Source organism: Taudactylus pleione, unplaced genomic scaffold (genome assembly GCF_031769625.1).
Source record: "Taudactylus pleione unplaced genomic scaffold, aTauple2 ptg003505l, whole genome shotgun sequence".
Taxonomy (NCBI): domain Eukaryota; kingdom Metazoa; phylum Chordata; class Amphibia; order Anura; family Myobatrachidae; genus Taudactylus; species Taudactylus pleione.
The window spans coordinates 2203441-2227831 of NW_028287850.1; the positions used below are offsets into that span (position 1 = coordinate 2203441).

General features: G+C 47.5%; 1 protein-coding gene across 1 annotated transcript in view; it reads left to right on the forward strand.

Annotated features, from left to right (window-relative positions):
* The window catches only part of LRRC7 (leucine rich repeat containing 7), a 419637-nt gene that overhangs the window by 381075 nt on the left and 14171 nt on the right, over nt 1-24391 (forward strand). The window contains exons 22-24 of the mRNA XM_088466556.1: nt 1923-2138; nt 7910-8002; nt 15240-15314. Of these exons, the coding sequence (XP_088322682.1) occupies nt 1923-2138; nt 7910-8002; nt 15240-15314 (384 nt within the window). The remainder of the gene's footprint in view (nt 1-1922; nt 2139-7909; nt 8003-15239; nt 15315-24391) is intronic.

Consider the following 24391-nt stretch of genomic DNA (forward strand, 5'->3'; position numbering starts at 1 on the left):
ATTCAAACTAGAAACCTCAAACACAGCCTGTGCCTTAGTGTGTCCTATAAACATAAGTGGAAGCATTTATGTAGTTATTTAGTTTTACGCTCAGTTATGACACCTACACGTTATAATATGTTACTGAAATGTGTAAGAGCTCACTTTTTCATGCATAGCTCTCGAGTGTTGCATTGGCCACTCCTCCCGAATGTTGTCACTAGGTCTTTGAATTGAATGGCAGAATGTTCAGCTCACATACAGTATTGCCTCAGTGATGTCACTACTGCCTAGCAACAGATTGCATTCTCATGGCTATTGGTTCAGCCTGCAAAACGGCTATTGCCACTGTGTGCAGGTGACACTATAGAAATTATACTAAGGACCGTATTCAATTTGAGGTCGAAAAGTCAATTTCGCCTAAAAAGTATCACGGGTGCCGTAATTTCGCCAGGTGGAAACTTTTTGCCGAATTTACAATATAAAAGACTTTTTTGCCTAGGCGGAAAGTCAATGCAATGGACCCGGTAGAAAAGTTTCGCCTATGAATAGCAGGCGGAAAAATGTGCAGAATTGGGGTTTGGAGGTGCAATGTTGCAGGAACCCCCGTGCAGCATTAAGACAGTCCCCCAAAGGTAAACTGCGTCAAAATTAAAAAAAAAAAAAACACTTAAGAACACCCCAAAAAAGTATTTTCATTTTGGGGGCAAAAAAAAAAACAAAGTTGGGGGACAAAGTTAAAATCTAGCGAAATAGACTCAAGGGGAGTCCCCAAGTATACCCCAGGTGTTTTTTTGATTGCAGGTGCTTGCGAAAGGTGGATTTTTCAAGTTTTTCAAAACTTCACTTTAGCAACTTTTAAATATGCTACCCCCCATTTTCAGATACCCCAAATTTGCTGGGACTAGCTAAATGCTCTTCTTCACCACTTATGCAAACACGCTAATTAAAATCTATTGAGAACATTTAAGTACCCCAAATACCTTCAGCAGGCCTATTCGATGGTAACCATAGTGATCCCCCATGTCAGTGCATCTTTTGGGGGGGTATCAGGCTGATTTCCCCAAATCTGACAGGACTTTTCGCCTGTTTCAGTTTCGCCGGGTGCCGTTTTCGCGTCCTTTGAAATTGAATAGGGCGAAAAGCGGGCACGCTCGGAAAGTGTTTTCTCCAAAAACACGCGATATAGGCGGAAAGTCCTGCAGACAAAAAGTCCGGGATTTTTTGCCTCAAATTGAATACGGCCCTAAATAACAATCCAATGCAAATAGAACATATGCAGTAATAAGTACAAAATACCGTACAGCATATCACATTAATCACCATGTCATAGAAAAGAGCTTAAGAGTCCTGCTGGGAGGAAAACGCTATGGGCTTAAATCAGGCTGCTGCCGTCCCCTGAGGTCTAGAGTTATATTGTAATCCAACACCATGGAACGCTGATTTGTATTATCCTTGTTGCACACATTGGGCCCGGTGTTGTAATAAGTTGACTGTAAGGGGTATATTTACTAAAGTGCGAGTTTTTAGAAGTAGAGATGTTGCCCATAGCAACCAATAAGATTCTAGCTATTATCTTCTAGGAATTTCTAGCTAAATGATAAGTTGAATATGATTGGTTGCTATGGGCAACATCTCCACTTCTAAAAACTCTCACTTTAGTAAATATACCCCTAAACCTCATTATTACACCCTATTAATGTTGGGGAGCAGAATCCTCGTTCTCTTGTATGATTTCATGTGCCGTCAGACAGTATCGCAGTCACTGTAATTCTAGTTACCAGTGGAAATTTGGCAAAGTTTGTGCATATCGGCAGGGGGAAGATGGCGGTCAGGCGTCAGACACGAAAGGTCCTCTTCTAGTGGAAAGTATGAGATGTTCTGTAATGATTGCTTCTTTTCAGCTTCCTGAAGCTTTGCCTAACGGGTTACATTACCCACAGGCAGGTAGCCATATCCAGACGTTAATGGGATCGCAGAGCCTGCAGCACAGATCCAGGGAGCAGCCGCACTACGACGGGGGGATGAACAAGGTGACGATACAACAGTACCAGTCTCCGCTGCCCATCCAGATCCCGTCTGCACAGAGAGGCCCTCAGTCTGGACGCTGCTTGATACAAACAAAAGGGCAGAGGAGTATGGACGGATACCCGGAGCAGGTACGAAAGATTCTCACAGCTGACATTGCAGGACACCTTCAACGGACAGGAGGGGAGGTGTGTCAAGACTTGGAGAGAGAAGTTGCCCATAGCCGCCAATCAGCTACTAACTGTCATTTATCAAGCACAGTTTTTAAAAATGACAGTTAGAAGCTGATTAGTGGCCATGGGCAACTTCTCCACTTTATCTCTCACCAAGGTTTGATACATCTCCCCCTGGGTAACGCAAACAAGAGTAGTGAACTTAACTTCATGGGGGTAACTGCACCACTGTCAAACTGCCATCTATGTAAGGTGTATAACAAATACTAAAGTATATGACAATGTATAGAACAGTCTGCAAGGGAATCAGTATGTAATGCAGGCGGCAAATACTGACAGCGACAGCCCGACAGGCCGAAATCCCGACTGCAGCAGGTAAGTACTCTAACCCTCCCCTCTCCCTACCCCAACCCTCCCTTAGTGGTGCCTAACCCTAACCTCCCCCCGTTAGTGTCTAAACCTAACCCTCCCTCCAGCACCCTAAACCTAACCCTCCAGGGGGGGTGCCTAACCCTAACCCTCCCCTCTTAGTGGTGCCTAACCCCCCCCTTTCCCTACTCTAACCCTAACCCTCCCCTCTCCCTACCCCAACCCTCCCTTAGTGGTGCCTAACCCTAACCTCCCCCCGTTAGTGCCTAAACCTAACCCTCCCTCCAGCACCCTAAACCTAACCCTCCAGGGGGGGCGGCCTAACCCTCCCCTCCTAGTGGTGCCTAACCCTAACCCCCCCCTTTCCCTACTCTAACCCTAACCCTCCGGGGAGGAATGCCTAAACCTAAGTCCCCCCAGGGGTCCCTAAGCTAAACCTCCTCCCCCCCTTACGGCTAGACGCTAAAACACCCGGCTTACCTTCGTTCGGTATGCTGGGTGTCGGGATTTAGTAGTGGGGCTAATGACAGGTGTCGGGATTTCAATGCCTATCTTTAGTCCCATGTCGGGATATGAGTGTCGGGATAACGGCGGGCAGGATAGTGCCCACCGGTATCCTGACCGCATCCCGTCTGCAAGGCATAAGTAGCGAGGAGAAAATTTGCCACATTTGAAGCCAAAACTTTGTACAAATTTCATAAATTCTGAATCACCGAATACACAGTCAAATCAACCCTGATTTGGAGGAGATTTGGCATATATATATATATATATATATATATATAAAAAAAAAATCAACGCCCAGTATATCAGACCAGTCACTGGCAAGCAAATGAAAAGGAGCCAATCACAATACACCATGACACAGCCATAGATGTGCTTAGGATGCACAGGGTCTGTCTTAGGTCATTATCACCTTTTCATAATCCGCAGAATCGGAGGGAATATCATAGTTTGTTAGACTCAACAGCGCCACCTGTAAAGTGTGTGAGAAGTATGATGCGTGATGAGCGATGATTGATGAGGAACAATGATGAGCCATAAGGTATTAGTTGGTTAGTGCTGCCATGGAAATGAGACACTTGATATATATTTTTAGCCAAGGAATCTCTGATCATACAAAGTACAGAGTCATTCATCATCGAGTAATCAGGCTTTTATGCCTGATTACTCAATGATGAATGAATCTGTACTTTGTATGATCAGAGTGGCCCACATGACCAGCAGCTTTTGGATAGCTCTCGTCTGGAGTATACAAGGCAGGAGTCGTATACCTTTGCAAGAACATATTGCTATACGTTGTATAAATAAAGACATGTGCAGTACATCAGTAAAGTTAGCACAGCAAATGTTAATAAGTACCATTAAAAACAGACGTCAATATTGTGCACAGCTGTTGTGGGACCTTCCTTCCCATATTGCGTACACGTATTACAGAACACCCTCCCTAGATCCTATCCACATTGGCCTCTGCAAAAGGCAGACACATGACTCGGGCTGGGGTAAGAGAGAGCAGGACGGGCACTTCCTGTAGTAAATGCTGTCTTAACCAGTAGCTTGATTAATCGATTCGCCGATCTACGAACATCACAGTTGAATCGGCGAATCGGTTACATATCGACTTTTGAAAGATTCGCTCATTTGTAAAGTGGAAAAAATGTGGACTGTTGTTTGAAGACCTCCCTATGGCACTTTTTGATGTTTGTTTGTACAACATCCGTTCCTCTGCGAATACAGCCAAAGGCCAGCGCTAAGACCTGCCGTAATCTGGGTGGAAACGGATATAGGGTGTCCTCCTGGAGCCAATTTTTTTTTAATTCTTTTTAGTTTAATTCTTCATTAATTTTGTATTTTTTCTTCTACGCATTCAGCATTATTTTTCTCACCTCCCTTTCTGTTTTTCTTCAAATCCCCTCTTTAACGAGGCAATCCGTGTTACGATGTATCTTTATTTAATAACAACAGCATGTGCTGCAAGCTATCCAGTATAATCACACATTTCATCAAAGCAATAAATCAGGCGGCCACTGGTCGGAAACTGGTCACACTTAAGTTTCGGGCGATTGAGCAAAGCTGCCATTTGTTCTTTATTGCCTACTGATAAAATTCTAGAAAATGCTATAAAATTGACAGTTTTATGTTGATCTATATCTTCATATCTTTTTTTATTTTTATTTTATTCCAGTGCAAAGATCCATCAGGGTTCTGACCCTGTAAGAATAAAAACATTAAATGTTGTTACCAAATAAGGACGTTTTCTCTTTCGAACAGATATTGGCCCTGATTCAGAGCCGGACGCTCTGACCAGAGCGCTCGCTCTGAATCAGGGCCCACCTCCATTAAAATGGAGCATCCTCCTGGACACTCGTATAGCTGTGGGTCACCACCCACAGCCTATATGAGCGTGCAGGATGATGGTCGCGATGGACTTGACCATCGCGACCATCGCCACTGCGTGCAGAAGCCTGCGGTTGAGTTTTTCAACCGCAGGGCCAGGAGTGATTTTGGCTCTATCAGAGCCAAAATCACTCCCACTGACATCACTAGTGATGTCAGTGGGGCCGGCTTCTGACGGTAGGCGTTCCCTTGGGAACGCCTCCGTCTGGCAGGCACGAACCCGGCACGCCCACCAAAGGGGGCATGCTGTCAATCAACATCGACAGCACGCCCTCTTTGATCAGACACTCCGAGCGAAGGAAAGTCCTTCGCTCGTCGCGTCTCGCGCATGCGCACGACGGAGCTCCCTCCGTCGTGCGCATGCGCAGTGCACACCATCGACCCACTTGCGAGCGGACAGCCGCTCGCGAGTGGGTCTGAATGAGGCCCATTGTTTGAAAATCTCAGCTTGTTGGTTGAAATAATATTCAAGTGGAAATGTAACTTTGTTTAGTGGTGTACAAGACATTTATAACGGCTCCACCTTGGAGCACTAAATCGGTTTGTCGTAATGTCACATTATTGGGTCAATCCATCATATGGAGAATCTCCCGATTATGGGGTCACCATGGTATCTGACACCGGAGAAAAGATTTCTCTGGCGACAGCTTCCCGATGCAAAGTACATCACAGGATGTACACAGCATGGAATCAAAATGGATTTATTCTGTAACTAGCTGTTGCCCACGGCTGCCGCCCACAATGAAATCACTTCAGCCAGCGTTTTTTTTTATTTGAAGTGTTCTAGTTGTATTGCTTTGCATAGGGGTCTTGGCGCGGGAGTGGCCCACCTGATCAGTAGCGCTATACAAACTGGTAATAGCAGGTGTCTTCACCCACCACTCACATCAATGTCACTGTGTGCCCTGTGCACAGACTGCTATGTAGCCTACCCTATTCAAGTGACCGCGGGCCCAAAGTCCCTCTCCTCTCACCCCTTATCGGTCGTGCACATGGTGCCAAACCTATCTCACCAATGTCACTGTGTGCCCTGTGCACAGACTGCTATGTAACCTCTCCTATTCACCCACCACTCACACCAATGTCACTGTGTGCCCTGTGCACAGACTGCTATGTAACCTCTCCTATTCACCCACCACTCACACCAATGTCACTGTGTGCCCTGTGCACAGACTGCTATGTAACCTTTCCTATTCACCCACCACTCACACCAATGTCACTGTGTACCCTGTGCACAGACTGCTATGTAACCTCTCCTATTCACCCACCACTCACACCAATGTCACTGTGTGCCCTGTGTACAGACTGCTATGTAACCTCTCCTATTCACCCACCACTCACACCAATGTCACTGTGTGCCCTGTGCACAGACTGCTATGTAGCCTATCCTATTCACCCACCACTCACACCAATGTCACTGTGTGCCCTGTACAGACTGCTACGTAATCTCTCCTATTCACCCACCACTCACACCAATGTCACTGTGTGCCCTGTGCACAGACTGCTATGTAACCTCTCCTATTCACCCACCACTCACACCAATGTCACTGTGTGCCCTGTACAGACTGCTACGTAATCTCTCCTATTCACCCACCACTCACACCAATGTCACTGTGTGCCCTGTGCACAGACTGCTATGTAGCCTATCCTATTCAAGTGACCTCGGGTACTAAGCACCACACCCCCTCACCCCTTACCAGCCGGCGGTACCACACCTATCTCACCAGTGTCACTGTGTGTCTTGTGCACAGACTGCTATGTAGCCTATCCTATTCATGTGGCACGGGCACAAAGCACCACACCCCTGGGGCTTGCGATGGACGAGACCCTACCACAAGAGTCTCGTTGCAAGCCCGATAGTCGCGAGGGCAGCGACCATTGCGACCATCACCTGGTCACCCACAGCTTAGCGAGTGGCCAGGAGGCCGACACACAAAAATAATAATGCCGCCCTGATTCAGAGTGAGCGCTCTGAAAGAGCGCCCGGCTCTGAATCAGGGCCAGTGTCTTTACCATGGGCTCCATAAAGAAAAAATATTGTTATCCTTGTCGCTCGGACAAAGGGGCCTATTCATCAACACTAAAATATTGATGGAGGTAATTGGGTTTAGCACTGGCATGGAGTTCTACCTAATTACCGCAGGAATCCATCCTTCCTCCTCTCCATAACTATCTATTCCGAAAAGCTGTCATTTTTGCGATTACAGCTTTTCAGAAAATAGATACTTTTCCCTGCCTACACTAACTTACCGCAGCTGTAATCCGTGCTGCGCATGCGCCGTTACATTCACAAAAGCGTAGCATGCGTAGCACTGTTTACAGCTGCGGTAACTGTGTGAAAACAATTCTTTAATTTCAAACGAGTCCAATTCCCGGTAAGGGTCTTCTTTGGCATGACAATAAATGAAGCTGAATGACAGACACCCAACGTGGGCGGAGTTGACTTAATTGATTCAAAATTACTCCCGTGCGCAGCCGGGGCCGGTCGCTAGTTTAATATCAATATATTTTACTGTAGCAGGTGCATTATTATTTATAATATACACTTTTTTTTTATTAAACACTGAGGTTTTATAAAATACATCACCAGGACTCGCTGCTTGTACTGATTATTATTACATGAGTTTACACATACTGTAAATAACGATCATTTGAGTGTTATACAAGTATTCAGACTGCTCGTGTATTATATGCTTATTCCTCACCAGAAAGCAGCAGAAAGCTAATGGAAATAAATTGTAAGTCATGTATTAGTCATTGAGGAATATAATTTCTTATCAATGTAAATTGTGTGTTGTTCCCTTTAAAATAGTGTTAGAAGCTTTATTACATAATCACATAATCAGATAGTACTGTAGCTCTGCAATTAGTGATTGTGCAGCAATATATGTGATGGCTGAAGATACTATTGTAGAAGATGCTATAACTTTCTATGACTCTTGTTCCCTGCCTCTCTGATGCAGTACTGTGTGAGGATAGAGAAGAACCCCGGCCTCGGATTTAGTATAAGCGGTGGACTAAGTGGACAAGGGAACCCCTTCAAGCCGTCTGACAAGGTGAGTGCTGCGTGTCCCAGCATGACCCAAACATGACCCATACAATATGGATACGGTGCTGCTCGGGAGCCCCCCACACACTGGCGGAAATAACACGGGGTCACTCTCTTTATTAAATGGATGATCTCTTATAGTAAAGAACATGCTACAGATTTCCAGCATACTTTTGTTGCACATTTAACTATTACTATTAATTAGGTAATGTAGTTGTTTATATTATTGGATACGCACCCTGATCTCTGGGGTCCCTGCCAAAAGCCAATATATTCAGAACTGATTATTACATGGAAAATGTACAGAATGTTTTTTACTTATCTTGGTCATCTGGTGAGTCACAGAAATCAGTATGTTATTTTATTTACTAACATAATTCAGTGGCGGCTCCAGAGGTGGGGCTGCAGCGCAGTCCAACACCAACTGCCACCCAGAATGCTGCCAAACATCGCCGGCTGGGACTGACTGGCAGTTGGTGTGGCTCCTCTATTTGAATTTTGGACTGCGCTGGCTGCAGCCTCAACTCTAGAGCAGCTACTGCTAACATTATTATGGTTTCGGGGTCAGATTCTCCTCCCGTGTCCTCTCTTGCTCTATTAATGAACATCCACAAACAGAATATGCAGCGTTATAACAGAGACACAGAATGATCAATGTTTCCCCGTATTATCATGGTTCATGCTAGTGTCATGGACGGTGAGCGTAGACAGGTCTCCTGTGATATACCAGAGGCTGTGACACATAATGGAACCTGACAGGTCCCAGTTACACCAGCACTGTAACCTTACTAACATATATTACAGGATGAAACATAGGCCCTGATTCAGAGCCGGACGCTCTGACAGATTGCTCGCTGTAAATCAGGGCAGTCCCTTCTCCTTTTTGGAGCGGCCTCCTGGCTGCTCGCATAGCTGTGGGTGACCACCCACAGCTATAGCGAGCGGCCAAAATGATGGTCACGATGGTCAAGACCATCGGGCTTGCGACGAGACCCTGCGGTAGGGTCTCGCTGCCGCAAGCCCTGGAGTGCTTTTGGCCCTTTGGTGCGAGACCCATAACGACGGCTTGGCCATCATTATTCGGGTCTCGCGCATGCGCACGACGGAGCCGCCTCCGTCGTGCGCATGCGCACTTGGGCAACATCGACCCGCTTGCCAGCGCTCGCAAGCGGGTCTGAATCAGGCCCATAATACCATGACCACAGGTTCTAGTGATGTTTCTCTGGGTATTTAACTATAACTCTCAACCAAATATTCATGTGTTAGCCCATAACAAAGCCTAGCGCCAGTATACGACCACCCACGTTTTAAAATGATCTGATTCATTGTCCTAGATTAGAATATTTTTCATTATTTTGGTATAAATGTACCTAGGAACTCACCTTCCTGTATAATGTGCTGGAGGTGCAGTATGGATCCAGTATAGGTCGAGATCCTTGTTTCCAGTCTCCGACCAGCCCATTTGCAGGAAGGAGAAATGCTCAGCGCCACTGAAATGTGCTCTTCCCAATCTTTAGGGTATCTTGTCTGGCAGAAGAAATAGTGGGCCTGATTCAGAGCCGGACAAAATTAGCGCTCGCTCGTCTTGAAAATAGGGGTGGCTATTCAAATGAACCGTTCGCTGTTTGCGGTCTGTTCACGCCTTTAGGTCTGAACGAGCGAACAAAACTTGCGGTCGTTTTTTGGGAAACTACGCCCCATGGCATCCTACGTCATGTCCGCTATTTATTAGATTGAGTACATCGACCAGCGTATGAGCTGCTCGCTATTCTTGTGGTTGGTTTTTGCTACCACAATTTTGCGAGCAGTTCTGGCTTAAAAAAAACCCGGTGACGTGGTCAATGACGCTGCTGTATTAATTATGCACACCCATAAAACGCCCGTTTTGACCTTTAAGCACGCCTGCGATCGGATCTCCACTCCCCGTTTTCAAGCACCTTCCCCTGTTACCACCCACATACGCCACATTCTGTCACTCAAATTATCAGGCATTCGCTATTTTGCGAGCACATGAATTTCGGCCGCACTGACTGGTTCGCGCATGCGTATAACGATCCATACGCATGCGCAGTTGGGCAAACATCGCTCGGAGCGAACGAGCAGCCACTTGCGTCCGGCTCTGAATCAGGCCCAGTATGTTTAGCATATGAGTGCAGCCCACTCTGGGGTCATCAACACCACAGATATGGGTAACTTCTACATACAACACTTTGCATTCCCTTGCATGCAGAATCCACGCACAGCCCACGCCAACCTTTATGGATAAAAGACAAATATCTCAAGTCCCAAGACGGTCGCAGAGCCCCCTAAGCCACAGCATGATTGCAGTCATTTGGGTGCGGGAAAGGGGCGGTGACTGTTAGCGTTCCCTAAAACTACGCTATAGAACGATTTGCCCCCCCCCCCTCCCACGGAAATGTCACAACCCCTGGTTGCCCCAATCATTCAGCTGTGATGAGGCAGAGGTTCCAGGGATGTAGAATGGGGACAATGTATGTCTTCTATACCCTGGAAAAAAAAATCTAAGCTTTAAATACATAATTAAAAAACAAAACATTAATTAGCCCTAATGCTAAATGTTTCTGTTGATTTATTGTTACTACTACTACTACTACTAATAATAATAATAATAATAATATAACAATAAAATAATAATAATAAAATAGCAAAAAAAATAATAATAATATAACAAAAAAAAATAATAATAAGAAGAAGAAGAAAATAGCAAAAAAATAATAAAAATATTGCAATGTTGTTATGTGATATTTTTGTGTGACCAAGTGAATGGGTGTCTGTATAAAAGTCATTGGCCCTCATTCAGAGCCGTACGCTCTGAGCAGAGCGCACGCTCTGAATGAGGGCCGGGCTCCATTTTCATGGAGCGTCCTCCTGGACGCTCGTATAGCTGTGGGTCACCACCCACAGGCTATACGAGCATGCATTGTGATGGTCGCGATGGTCGAGACCAATCGCGACCATCGAATTTGCGAGCCGGAGCCTGCGGTTGAGGTTTTCAACCGCAAGCTCCGTAGTGATTTTGGCTCTATCAGAGCCAAAATCACTCCCACTGACATCACTAGTGATGTCAGTGGGCCGGCTTCTGACGGGAGGCGTTCCCGTGGGAACGCCCCCGTCAGGGAGGCACGCCCCCGGCACGCCCACCAAAGGGGGCGTGCTGTCAATCAACATTGACAGCACGCCCCCTTTGATCGGACACAACGAGCGAAGGACTTTCCTTCGCTCGTCGCGTCTGGCGCATGCGCACGACGGAGCTCCCTCCGTCGTGCGCATGCTCAGTCCATAACATCGACCCACTTGCGAGCGGACAGCCGCTCGCGAGTGGGTCTAAATCAGGCCCATTGTATGCTTAGGTCTTGCATTGTTTGTGTGTTGAATTGTTTTTTTCTGTTGTTTGTACCTAAGTAGAACTACCCTTTTATAAAGGAGCTACTTGCATATATACATGACACATGATACAATGTGACCAAGGGGCTTAAAAGGATACAAGTAGTATATATATATATGTTTGTGTGTCTTATGGAAGCTGAAAACATTTTGTAAGTAATACTCTTTTCTGACATTCAGGTTTCTTCTGCTCTTTCATCCTACATGTTTTGTTGTTTTCACCGGTATAATTATTTTACCATCATTTATATTTTCACCATCTGAAACTTTCCCCTCATTCCTCTTGGTAACCTGGATGGAATATTGCACATCAGGAAAATACATTAGCTAATTGTATGAGGGGGTGGCCAGCTCACCCCATGTAATTATACAACTCTAACCTGTGATTAGCGCTGCAAACTCCACATAGTCTACAAAGTACAAACTGTTCTTTTAAACTACTTTGGAAGATGTGGAGGGGCGGCAGTCATTATGTAGCTGTGTGAGGAATGTACTTGTGCAAAGTTCCCCCCCCAAAAAAAAATTCAGGAAAAAATCACATTGTTTAAATGTCAAATTCACTAGATTCATTATTTATTTATTTCCGGATATTTATATAGCACACACATATGCTGCAGTGCTTACAGATAATATTTGACCATTCACATCAGTCTCTGTCCCAGTGGAGCTTACACTCTATGGGTCTCATTCAGACCCGCTCGCAAGCGCCTATGCGCTCCCAAGCGGGTCGATGTCGAGGCCCTGCGCACACGCAGCGGCCGCACTGCGTGTGCGCAAGCCCCAGAGCGAGAGAGAAATTCTCTGGCTCCGGGGATCACTACAAAAGGGGCGGCTGTCGATGGTGATCAACAGCTCGCACCGTTTTGTAGGCGGGGTGGGGGGGGGGGTGGCTGGCCAAACGGAGGCGTTCCCGACGGAACGCCTGCCGTTTGGGGGCGGCCCCACTGACATCACTCGTGATGTCAGTGGTGAGCTTCCGGCTCTAATAGCTCACTGGGGCTTGCGGTAGACGAGACCCTACCACAAGGGTCTCGTCGCAACCTGGCTGCTCGCTAAAGCTGTGGGTGGTCACCCGCAGCCTAGCGAGCGGCTAGGAGGCCGGCTCTGAACATAGAAGCGGCCGCCCTCATTCAGAGCGAGCGTTCGCATTTTCCGAGCGGCTCTGAATGAGGTCCTATATTCACTGCCACATGCTCACACACATACACAATAGGGTTAATTTTTGTTGGGAGCTAATTAACCGGGATGCAGTTTATAGACCGGCGGACTAAATGCCTCTGCTCTATATCCCGGCAGGGGACTTAAGATAGACGTCGAAATACTGATGCCTATCTTAATCCCAACGCCGAAGGACAACAGCCCGAATGAGGTAAGTCCACGTTAGCCGCAGGGGGGGGAGGGTTAGGTTTAGGGAGCGTGGCGGGGTTATAGTTAGATTTTGGGGGAAGGGGGGGGGGGTTAGGATTAGGCACCCCCAGGGATAGGTTAGGGTTAGGCACCTCCTGGGAGGGTTAGGTTTAGGGTGTGGGATGGTGGGTTAGGTTCGGCACCCCGGGGGGGATTTAGGGTTAGGCACCACCCCAGGAGTTTTAGGATTAGGCACCCCTAAGGGAGGGTTAAGGGAGGGAGGGTTAGGGTACTTACCAGCCGGCGTCGGGATCTCCCCCTATCGGGCTTCTCCTGTCGGGATTTAAACAGCCGCCGGTATTTCATACCGATCCCAATTAACCTACCAGTATATTTTTTTCGGAGTGTGGGAGGAAACCACAGCAGACCCACGCAAACACAGGGAGAATATGAAAACTCCGGACAGTTAGGGCTGTGCTGGGAATCGAGCCCACGACCTTGGAGCTGAAGCAGCTATGCTAACCATTACACTGTCTATGCTACCCACACAGATGGCGCGGGCGGCACGGACAACATTATTGAAACAACATTTAAAAAGTTTTACTTAACGGCGCCCGATGGATAGGGTGATTTAGCGGGTCCCACCCACACAGCGTTTATTGGTCTGTGCAGGATTGTCAAGTACCCCTGTGTGAACCAATCATGTTAGCGGAGGGTCACTGACCACCTCGAGCTCCTATTAGTAACATTTTGTTTTTTATTTGAGATCATTTTAATTCCAATCAACACTACATTTATTTTCGATTGTATTTGTCTGCATTTTTGTACCTGCCATGCCCAACAAACATTCACCACCATGTCTCACCTTAAGCTTTTCTATAGAATCCTGCAGTGGAAATTTAAACAGTCATTGAAGAGATTGTTCAGCTCCAGATAACGTTAACTTAGTGACTTGTTCATGTTTCTCAGACAATTTTACTAAAATAAATGCATTATGTTGTGCTTTGCAGCCATGTGTTTCTATCATCAGTCGGAGTTGTTTATTTTCCATTGGTAAAGGACACAGACCTGTTGTACTTTTTGCAATGGATAAAGTAAAATATAAAAAAAACAGGAAAACAATCAAACTCTGCCTGATGGTATAAAGAAATGGTGAAAAAGCACAGAATAAAAAAAAACACAGTGCATTTAATTAATGATGCAAAAGTAGGTGTTCAACAGGAGCAACCGGGAACAGTTCATTTCTGTTATTTGCTAAAAGGACAATGGTTTTATAGTGAGATTTATAAATATCACCCGGATGTTTATAATCTGGGCATGTCGTGCTGTGAAATCACCCGTCCTACACCCCCCAGGATGTTTCTGCAAAAGAACATTTATTATTTGTTGTGGTATTAGTTGTGCTTGTTGCACAGTTTGCAATAAACTACAGCAACCAATCAGCAATGAGATTTTATCAGTCTAGTGCAAGTTAGAGAATGAAAGCCAGTATCTGATTGGTTACATTGATCTTGTACAAACCTTACACCTAAGTATAAGAGTATATTTACTAAAGTGCGGGTTTATAGATGTGGAGATGTTGCCCATAGCTGCCATTTAGATTCTAGCTATTATCTTCTAGAAGGTGCTAGATAGATGGTAAGTAGAATCTGGTTGCTATGGGCAACAGCTCCACTTCTCATACCTGCACTTTAGTAAATATGCCCCCTAGACGTAATGTTAATAACTGAGGGCTTTATTCAGAGGCGGCCGTACGGTCTACGACCGCACGGCTGCCTCGATGTTTGTCTAGTGCGCATGCGCACGAGGGAGCCGGCTCCTTCGTGCGCATGCGTGAGACCCGCTACGACCGACAGCGCCGGTCGTAGCGGGTCTCTTTCCAAAGGGGGCGAGCTGTCGATGTTGATTGACAGCTCGCCCCGTTTGGAAGGCGGGCCGGGGGGGTGGCAGGCCAAACGGAGGCGTTCCAATGGGAACGCCTGCCGTTTGGGGGAGGCCCCACTGACATCACTAGTGATGTCAGTGGAGAGCTTCCGGCTCTGACAGAGCCAGAAACTCTCCGGGGCTTACAACAAGTGAGACCCTACCCTAGGGTCTCGTCGTAAGCCCCGATGGTCAATGACCATCACCCTAGCGGTCGTTAGAGCTGTGGGTGTTAACCCACAGCCTAACGACCGAAACAGAGGCGGCCGGTCAGGATGCAAGCGGCCGCCCAGTTTCTGAGCGACCGCTTGCATCCTCCGACCGCCTCTGAATGAGGCCCTGAGTCCTTCTGTGTGTATACTGAATATGTGTTACACATGTGTGGTGTGTTGTGGTGTCTGTTACTACTGATGTACATCACAGGTTCTGTCTGTGCCGTTCTCCTAACACCTCATCCTCTCTGCTGCCGTCATATCTTTTGCTGGACACCCAGCGGCATCAAGCTTGAGTAGAATTCAGTATAGAGGACGTGTGAAAGACTCCTAACCTATGTTACTTCTGACTTATAGGGTATCTTTGTTACTAGGGTTCAGCCTGATGGACCAGCTTACGGAGTGCTCCGGCCCGGGGATAAGATCCTACAGGTAAGTCCAACGTCATTGATTTACGTCTCACCGATACATTGCGCAGCACTACACAATAATGTGCATTCATGGGACACAATACAACTTGTCATGACGGCCCTACATGCTGATTATATTATATTCTAATAGTTCTGACCCTGATCAGTGTAACCCAGCAAATGGGTCCCCGTGTCAGGTAGGTGGGTCCCCGGATCATTTGCCAGGACTACATCTCATAAACTAATTACACTAGTCAACAAAGTGTGTCGTCCCGAGGGTTTTGATGGGTGTCCTAAATATGCTTTGAATCCAAGAAAAAAATTAGATTTTACCCATCAGGCTTAGGACCTGATTCAGACCTGCTCGCTGGCAAGTGGCCGCTCGTTGCTGACTATGGCCCTCATTCAGACCCACTCGCGAGCGGCTGTCCGCTCGCAAGTGGGTCGATGGTCTGCACTGCGCATGCGCACGACGGAGGGAGCTCCGTCATGCGCGAGACGCGACGAGCGAAGGACTTTCCTTCGCTCGGAGTGTCTCATCAAAGGGGGCGTGCTGTCGATGTTGACTGACAGCACGCCCCCTTTGGTGGGCGTGCCGGGGGCATGCCTGCCAGACGGAGGCGTTCCCAAGGGAACGCCTACCGTCTGAAGCCGGCCCCACTGACATCACTAGTGATAGAGCCAAAATCACTCCTGGCCTTGCGGTTGAAAAACTCAACCGCAGGCTTTTGCTCGCAGTTTCGATGGTCGCGATGGTCAAGACCATCGCGACCATCATCCTGCACGCTCGTATATGCTGTGGGTGGTGACCCACAGCTATACGAGCGTCCAGGAGGACGCTCCATATTAATGGAGGTGGGCCCTGATTCAGAGCGAGCGCTCTGGTCAGAGCTTCCAGCTCTGAATCAGGGCCTATGTTCGCTAATATGCGCATGCAGTGCGTGTGCGCAAACTAGTACGAGCGATTGGGATGCACTCGCTCACCCTGCAAAGACAGCCCGGTGAAATGAGTGACAGGAGAGGCCGTTTGTGGGTGGTAACAGGGGCAGGGCAGTAGTAACGGGAGAGTGGAGTTGCGGACGCAGGCGTGCCAGAGTGTTTCCACGCCGTTTCAGAGGCGTGCATAATTAACAGGTAGCATCATTGTACACGTCACCTGATTGAATTATACACTGAAGTGCTCGCAGTGCTTGCGGTAGGGTACACTCAACCGCAAGCGCTGCGGTCAGATCCGATGGAACCCGATGTACCGATGGTTGTATTTATTTCCTGGAGAAGACGTTCGCTAGTGGGCAGCTAAAGACAGGCTGGTGGGCGTCTATAAACACAAAGTGATCGCACGCCAAGACATATTGGGCGTGCTTATGCCTTTCCGTGTGAGCGCCTGCCGTGGCGTCACTTCGCTGAATTTCCATACGCTGAGGGCAAGCGGCCGCATCTAGCGAGCGGGTCTGAATCAGGCCCTTAGTTTTCTTTTGGCGCCATGTCTATTTTACTCTTTTAGAATAATGACGGGATTAAAAAAAATTATATATTATTATTTTTAATATTAAACAGAATTTGCTAAATTGATCATACAGGCAGGGTCAATTTGATCAGAGCAGCAGGCTGTACAGGTTGAATTACCAGGGCGAGAGGGACCCCTGTAAGAATCAGGGATTTTAATCCTGGGGACACAAAAAAAAAATGTTTTTTCAAGTGTTGTTAGAGTTTACATCTTACTTGGCTGCTTGTGAAAAATACTGTCAGAAAAATTGCGCAAGTAGCATGTCGGAGCACTGCCGGAGGGGGGTGTGCCCTGCTCCACCCAACTAGCGTGTCTAGCTTTACCCACAGGTGTATCTAATGCCACCCTGAGTTGTGTCCAGTGCCACCAGGAGGAACCTATTGTGTATGGGTGGCATAGCACTAGAGGCTGTATAGTCTAACAGGGCAGGCGGGGAGATTATTCCTTTTTATACACTGTGAAAGTTATGGCACTGCTGGCAATAACCAAGCAGCTCAGCAGAGGAGACAGTACTGCCGCACGGCTTGATAAATAAATTGAATGATGGGGCCAAATCACTTGTGAGAATGGGGTAAATAAATACAGCAAAGCAAAAATAAAAAGCGCTATGACTGCGATTCATTTTTTTATTGTATGTATTGTGATTGGTAATAGTTTTTAACTATCAAAAATCTATCAAACTTTTTTTTAATGAAAACTTACTATGGAAGCCTTGTGCTGACTCACTCAAGTTGTGGGGATCCTCATTCTACTTCACATGAATTTTCTTATGGGCAAGCCAGCAGTTCTGGAGGCACAGCGGGTATCTGGGAGGTCAGCCTGCCTTCCCGGGAGTCCACGAGGCTTCCCAATATTCTGGGAATCTATCAAACAATCTGATAGAGATGTCATTACCCCTCTTCCACTGCTGGTCTCCCCACAGATCTCCTTACCATACTGCTTGCACTAGAGACATTCCTCCTCTACAGAATTCCATGTCCTCTTTCCATCAGTCGTTGCTGTCCACCAAACAAAAACTTCTCACTATACAGTACTTCCATATAGGGGAGTAGAGCAAGCGCTTTGTGGTATTCGGATGTATTCTACTTATGCGTACAATATGTGAAGAAACTTTATACTTAGATATGTCGGCCAAAATAGATGTATAAGCTGATCATTCAAGTCTGTTAGGCAATAACTGTGGGCAGGGTGTTCGTCCTGTGAAGAGGACTATACTATTGTCCCAAACAAAATGTCCAGAAAGTCAATGGGGGTCATTCAGACCCAGTTGCAAGCGCTGAGCGCTCGCAACCGGGTCGATGTTTCCCTACTGGGCATGCGCACGTCGGAGCCGGCTCTGACGTGCGCATGCGCGAGACCCAGCTAGCGACGGGCGCTCTGTCGCTAGGGGTCTCGCACCAAAGGGGGCGAGCTGTCGATGGTGAGTGACAGCTCGCCCCATTTGGGAGGCGGGCAGGGGCCGTGGCTGGCCAAACGGAGGTGTTCTCGAAGGAACGCTTGCCGTTTGGGGGCGGCCCCACTGACATCAGCAATGATGTCAGTGGGGAACTTCCTGCTCGATCAGAGCAGGAAGCTCTCTGGGGCTTGCGAGTGCCGAGACCCAACCTTAGGGTCTTGTCGCAAGCCCCGATGGTCGCGATGGGCTTGACCATCGCGACCATCACCCTGGTCGGTCGCTAGAGCTGTGGGTGGTAACCCACAGCTTAGCGATTGACCAAGAGGCGGCACTACAAGATGCAAGTGGCCGCCCTCATTCAGAGCGACCGCTTGCATCTAACGACCGCCTCTGAATGAGGTCCAATATCCTTAATCTAGCACTGAACCAATAAGTGTCCTTTATTTCAATGATAGGCAATAACTTTAGGCAGAGTGTTCTTTTAAATAATGACTAGCTGTCTCTGGTAAATGAGGTGATGTTAGTCCTCTGTGTACTTCTCATGAGTGTCTTTTAGTCACAACCTGTGCGTACCTTGGAGATAATGAGTGCAGTATCAGGGTGGATGCGGACACTGGTATGCAGAATTTAAATAAGTAAGATACTACTCACCAAATAATTTCTGCTGGTCCTCTGGTTCCTGCTGTTCTGCACAAGGCCTTGAAGGAGTCCCAGACTGGGTTGAAATGCGTTGGGCAGACTCAGAACTATTTTCCATTGATTTAATTCATTGAAGTTTTACTCCATTCAGTACTGTGGCTGCCATACTACATGTACTTAGTGTATATTGCCAATAAATGTGTATATTGCTTTTATCTGATACTATCTCAGTGCCATATATATACCTATATGAAAATTATCTATGTTAAGGAGGTCAGGACACCTCCTTGAGCCAGCAGCTAGTGGTACAACCCCATAAAGAAAACATCCCCCTTCCTCTATTTTGGGGACATACTGTGAGCGATAACTCCCGTTTTAAATTATACAGTACTCCCACCAGTCATTGATCCACACCATTAGACACCTCACATACACTAAAAATTGTGCCCACCTTCTACAGTAACCTGTAATCCCACTTCCTCCAGTCATTACTTTTCCACCAGTCACTGCTACCCACCCCTGCAGATCTCTGTGCCCCACTTCCTCCAGTTACCTCCCCCTACACCTATAGATCTCTCTGCCCCTCCTTCAGTCACCGTGCCTCACCCCTTCAGATCTCCATGCCCCACTTCATTCAGTCACTTCCTCACCCCTACAGATCTCCATTCCCCACGTCCTTCAGACACTGAGCCCCTACACTTACAGAACCCTGTACCCCTCCTTCAAGTCACTGCTCTCAACCCCACAGATCTCCATACCCCACCTCATTCAGTCACTGATCTCCTACACCTACAGATCTGTGCCCCTCCTTCAGTCACTGCGCCTCACCCCTTCAGATCTCCGTGCCCCACCTTTTTCAATTACTGCTACTCACCTCTACAGATCTCCATTCCCCACCTCCTTCAGTCACTGATCCCCACCCCTACAGATCTTTGTGCGCCCCTCCACCTTCAGTCACTACTTCCACCCCAACAGATCTCCATTCCCCACCTCCTTAAATTACTACTCCAACCCCTACAGATCTCTGTGTGACCCTCCTCCTTCAGTCACTGCTCCCTGTCTAGCAGACCTCTGTGCCCCATTTCCTTCAGTCACTGCTCCCTGTCTAGCGGATCTCCGTACCCCATCTCCTTCAGTCACTGCTCCCTGTCTAGCGGATCTCCGTACCCCATCTCCTTAAGTCACTGCTTCCTGCCTTGCAAATCTCTGTGCCCCATCTCCTTCAGTCACTGCTCCCTGCCTAGCAGACCTCTGTGCCCCATCTCCTTCAGTCACTGCTCCCTGCCTAGCAGACCTCTGTGCCCCATCTCCTTCAGTCACTGCTCCCTGCCTAGCAGACCTCTGTGCCCCATCTTCTTCAGTCACTGCTCCATGTCTAGCGGATCTCCGTACCCCATCTCCTTCAGTCACTGCTCCCTGCCTAGCAGATCTCCGTGCCCCATCTCCTTCAGTCACTGCTCCCTGCCTAGCAGATCTCCGTGCCCCATCTCCTTCAGTCACTGCTCCCTGCCTAGCAGATCTCCGTGCCCCATCTCCTTCAGTCACTGCTCCCTGCCTAGCAGATCTCTGTGCCCCATCTCCTTCAGTCACTGCTCCCTGCCTAGCAGATGTCCATACCCCATCTCCTTCAGTCACTGCTCCCTGCCTAGCAGATCTCTGTGCCCCATCTCCTTCAGTCACTGCTCCCTGCCTAGCAGATCTCCGTGCCCCATCTCCTTCAGTCACTGCTCCATCACAGGACTTTTCTTAACTACTCTTCCACCAGTCACTGCTCGGCTATACAACAGAACTTTATTCCCCATTTCCCCAAAGTCACTGCGGCCTGCCCCAACAGAACCCCTTGGAGGTGCCATGTTCCTCGATTTGCACGAATGCACCTGTATATCCGCGAAAGAGCATAGAGTTATGGAGAGAGCTGCCTGCAGAGGAGCAGAAGTTTGCAAAACACCTAGGTGCACTTCTGGTTTGCGTATGTGTCTCCTACGAGCGAGCAAGAGCTGTGTACCTTGATGATGATTATCTCAGTGCAAAGCAAAAATATTAGCTCCCGCATCCAACTAGCCACGAAAAGCCGTGCCACAATGTTTTCGCCACCTTCGTTTGTTTTTAGGCGCTCTACCGCTTATCTCCATATTCAATTCCAAAAGATGCAAAAAAGGCAAACAGGCGAAATCGTGGGAAAGAGAAACTGGTGAAAAGTCTCTAAGATTTTGGGGAAATCAGTCTGTGCCCAGGAAAAAGCTGCACTAACATTAGTAATCAATATAGAAGTGTCCTACTAGCCCTAATAAAAGTGTTATGTGTTCTTACAGTGTCAGAATTGGCTGTTATATGCCGAAAAATGATAGAATGGAATTCCTTTTGGGAAAAATAAGTACCAAGGTCAAATTTGGGGTACATGAAAATGGGTACTAGCATATTTTGATGTCTCTAAAGTGAAGATTTAAAAAAACTTAAAAATACACCACCTGTCCCATCCATATAGCACCCCAAAGTATCAGGCCCCTACTTTTTACCCATTTTCCAACACTTTTTTCATTTTCACCCCAAATTACGTCTTTTTAGTGGTCTTCTAAAAAATTTTTTTAAGTTTTTTGGACCGATTAGTCATTAGGGGGGTATCCAAAGGGTTCTGGACCAAATCCCCACATTTGCCCCCCAAAATAGTGATTTTGCACTTCCAATTCGCCTGCCTATACATAGAGAAAACTTTTCTCCTAGTTTTTTTCCGCTTAGGCTGAAAACTCCTGGAATTGAAAACAGAGATAAGTTGAAAACAGGCGAAAACTTTTCTCCAATCGGCACTTTTTGTGGCTAATTGATTACGGGCCATAGCGTCTGATTCAGAATTGCACCCAAGTCCCTGATGAAACCTGTGATTTTTTTTTTAGCTTTATGCAGGCGTCCAAGCTGATCATACGAAGCTACGGCAATTCAGTCAAACACATCTCCACTTGCGGCTGCACTGGTTCGACTGGAAGTCAACTGGGCATTCCTTATGTAGGCTAATTTTGTTCTTGGATGCGTAGCCGGAAATTAAAGGCCGTTCAAAGTCCGGCTGATTTTATACTGATCTTGTGCACCAAGGATAGAGCTGGTGCAAATGCGCGCAGATAGTGATGATGGCGACCTCCACAAGGGGGCGGTGTAGCTGCGTGTAACTCCGCAGATGGGCGAAGATCCGTGTTTATTTCCGAGCGTGCAACGCAGTTCTTTATCAGGCCCCGATTTTCCTGTACTCTGAGAATGTTACTGGCTACTTAGATATATTTCCTCTCCCATACTGTCCAACAGGGGTTAATTATTAGTAAATGCAGAAAATGTTCAGCTATATAAATCTCGGCAAAAACATTATCATTCTAGGGTTTTAGTTGCTAGGCAACATGCCTGACTGATAGCGTTGCTATTGAAATTCGTCAAGGTTACATGAAAATAACGTTTAGGAAAATGTGCCAGGCTTTACGGATAAGATAATCGTTTCCTTTCAAAAGTTCTATCCATAGGTAAGTGCCTTATTGTCTGTCGCTCAGTTGAAACGTGAAATAAGAGCAACATTCAAGACTGTAGAGTGCGTCTCCTACTGATTATAGTACCGCGTCCCAAGGATAATGCTGTATGCATTGCAGACCCACATCAAGCAGGAGGTTACTCATAGTTCTGTATGTCAGTGGACTGTGGGCCTGATTCAGAGCCGGACGCTCTGACAAGAGCGCTCGCTCTGAATCAGGACCCTACTACCTAAAAATGGAGAGGCCTCTTGGACGCTCGCATAGCTGTGGGTTACCACCCACAGCTTATGCGAGCGTCCATGATGATGGTCGCGATGGTCAAGACCATCGGGCTTGCGACGAGACCCTGCGGTAGGGTCTCGTGGCCGCAAGCCCTGGAGTGATTTTGGCTCTATCAGAGCCAAAGTCATTCCCACTGACATCACTAGTGATGTCAGTGGGACTGGACCCAGACGGTAGGTGTTCCCATGGGAACGCCTCCGTCTGGCAGCCACACCCCCGGTATGCCCACCAAAGGGGGCGTGCTGTCAGTCACCATCGACAGCATGCCCCCTTTGGTGCGAGACCCGGAGCGACAGCTTGGCCGTCGCTATGCGGGTCTTGCGCATGCGCACGACGGAGCTCCCTCCGTCGTGCGCATGCACATTAAGGGCACCATCGACCCGCTTGCAAGCGTCCTACGCTAGCGAGCGGGTCTGAATTAGGCCCTGTGTTACCCTGCCAGTTATTCCTGGGAGTTTTCTTTTTCCTCTGTGTAATAATTTGCTGATAGCTCGAAAATACTTGGGGGGAGCAGTTTAGGGTTAATGGTAAATACATCTGGCATATTATATGCCATGAGATGATTATCCAGTCCATTTTTAACATTACAGGAGTGCTTTCTATACCTATGATTCTGCTAATGGTGCTATGGCCATTTTCCTGGAGATCTATACATGCACATTACCAGAGCCTACTCGGTGCATGCGCCTGGGAGAGAGGGGCTTCCACACGAAAACTCTATGCAGGCCGCGTCTTTTCTTAAATCACCCCTGGATCAGTTATCCCTTTTTGAAGTTCTGATGGAACAGAAAGCAGCTCACACAGGGGCCGGCATCAGTGTACTGTGTATGGTGATGTGATACTCCACTGGGAGAAACTCTGACCAAGCCGCAGTGTTCCTTTGCGCACGTGCAAACAAGATCCGGCCTCTGCGCATGCACAGCTGTACCATCGATGGTTTAAACCATCTAATGGATTAGAAATGATGGTCGCACACCATCAAAAGGCATTATCCGATGGTGGAAACGCCTTAACAATTCTATTCTCCCTTCCGATGCCCAACATTAAGCAGAGTATTCATGGCCACATCATTCTCCGGCAGCCATTGCTTGCCCTTTAATGTCTTGTGTAATGTTCCTTATGCAATGGTGCAACTCCCGGAAGGTGGTAGAGCTGGGGGCACCAGGAAGTGCACAGAGAGGTGGAGAAGGGCAGTCCAGGGAGCCATATCTGAGTTGAGCGCTATCTGTGCAGCAGTAGAGAGGCAGTGTGCAACCGGTTCCACATGCTGTTTCCTGGAGGTGGATCTTGTCTCCGGGGAAGGGGTGAGGTGCACCTGCCCTGATGGATAGGTGTCTTGCTACCAAGCTGTGCTCATCCTTGTAGCTACCCACAAGGGCATTTCTGTTGTAGGGGAGCGAGGATGCACAGCAAGTGGACATGAACATTTTTTTTTTGCATACATGGTGCTTATTATCATGTTTGGTTTGTGGTTTACACTGATGCCCATCTGAACAACAGAGGCGTGCGGGATCCATCAATAATCCTGACTGGGCTCATTGATTCACTAAATGCTTGTCTGAACGAGCTCTCAGTCCAGGGGAAATACAGTATATTCCCCACAAAGGTCCCAGGGTAAAGTTTGCAAAAGGGATGGCCATCAACAATTTACAACCATTGATGGTTAACTACTGATGGCCGATGGTCTCGCCATCGATGGCAGAGATGCAATGGTTCCCCACCATCGATGCCAGCCTAGGAACCTTTTTTTTTCCCTGTGGTGCCAG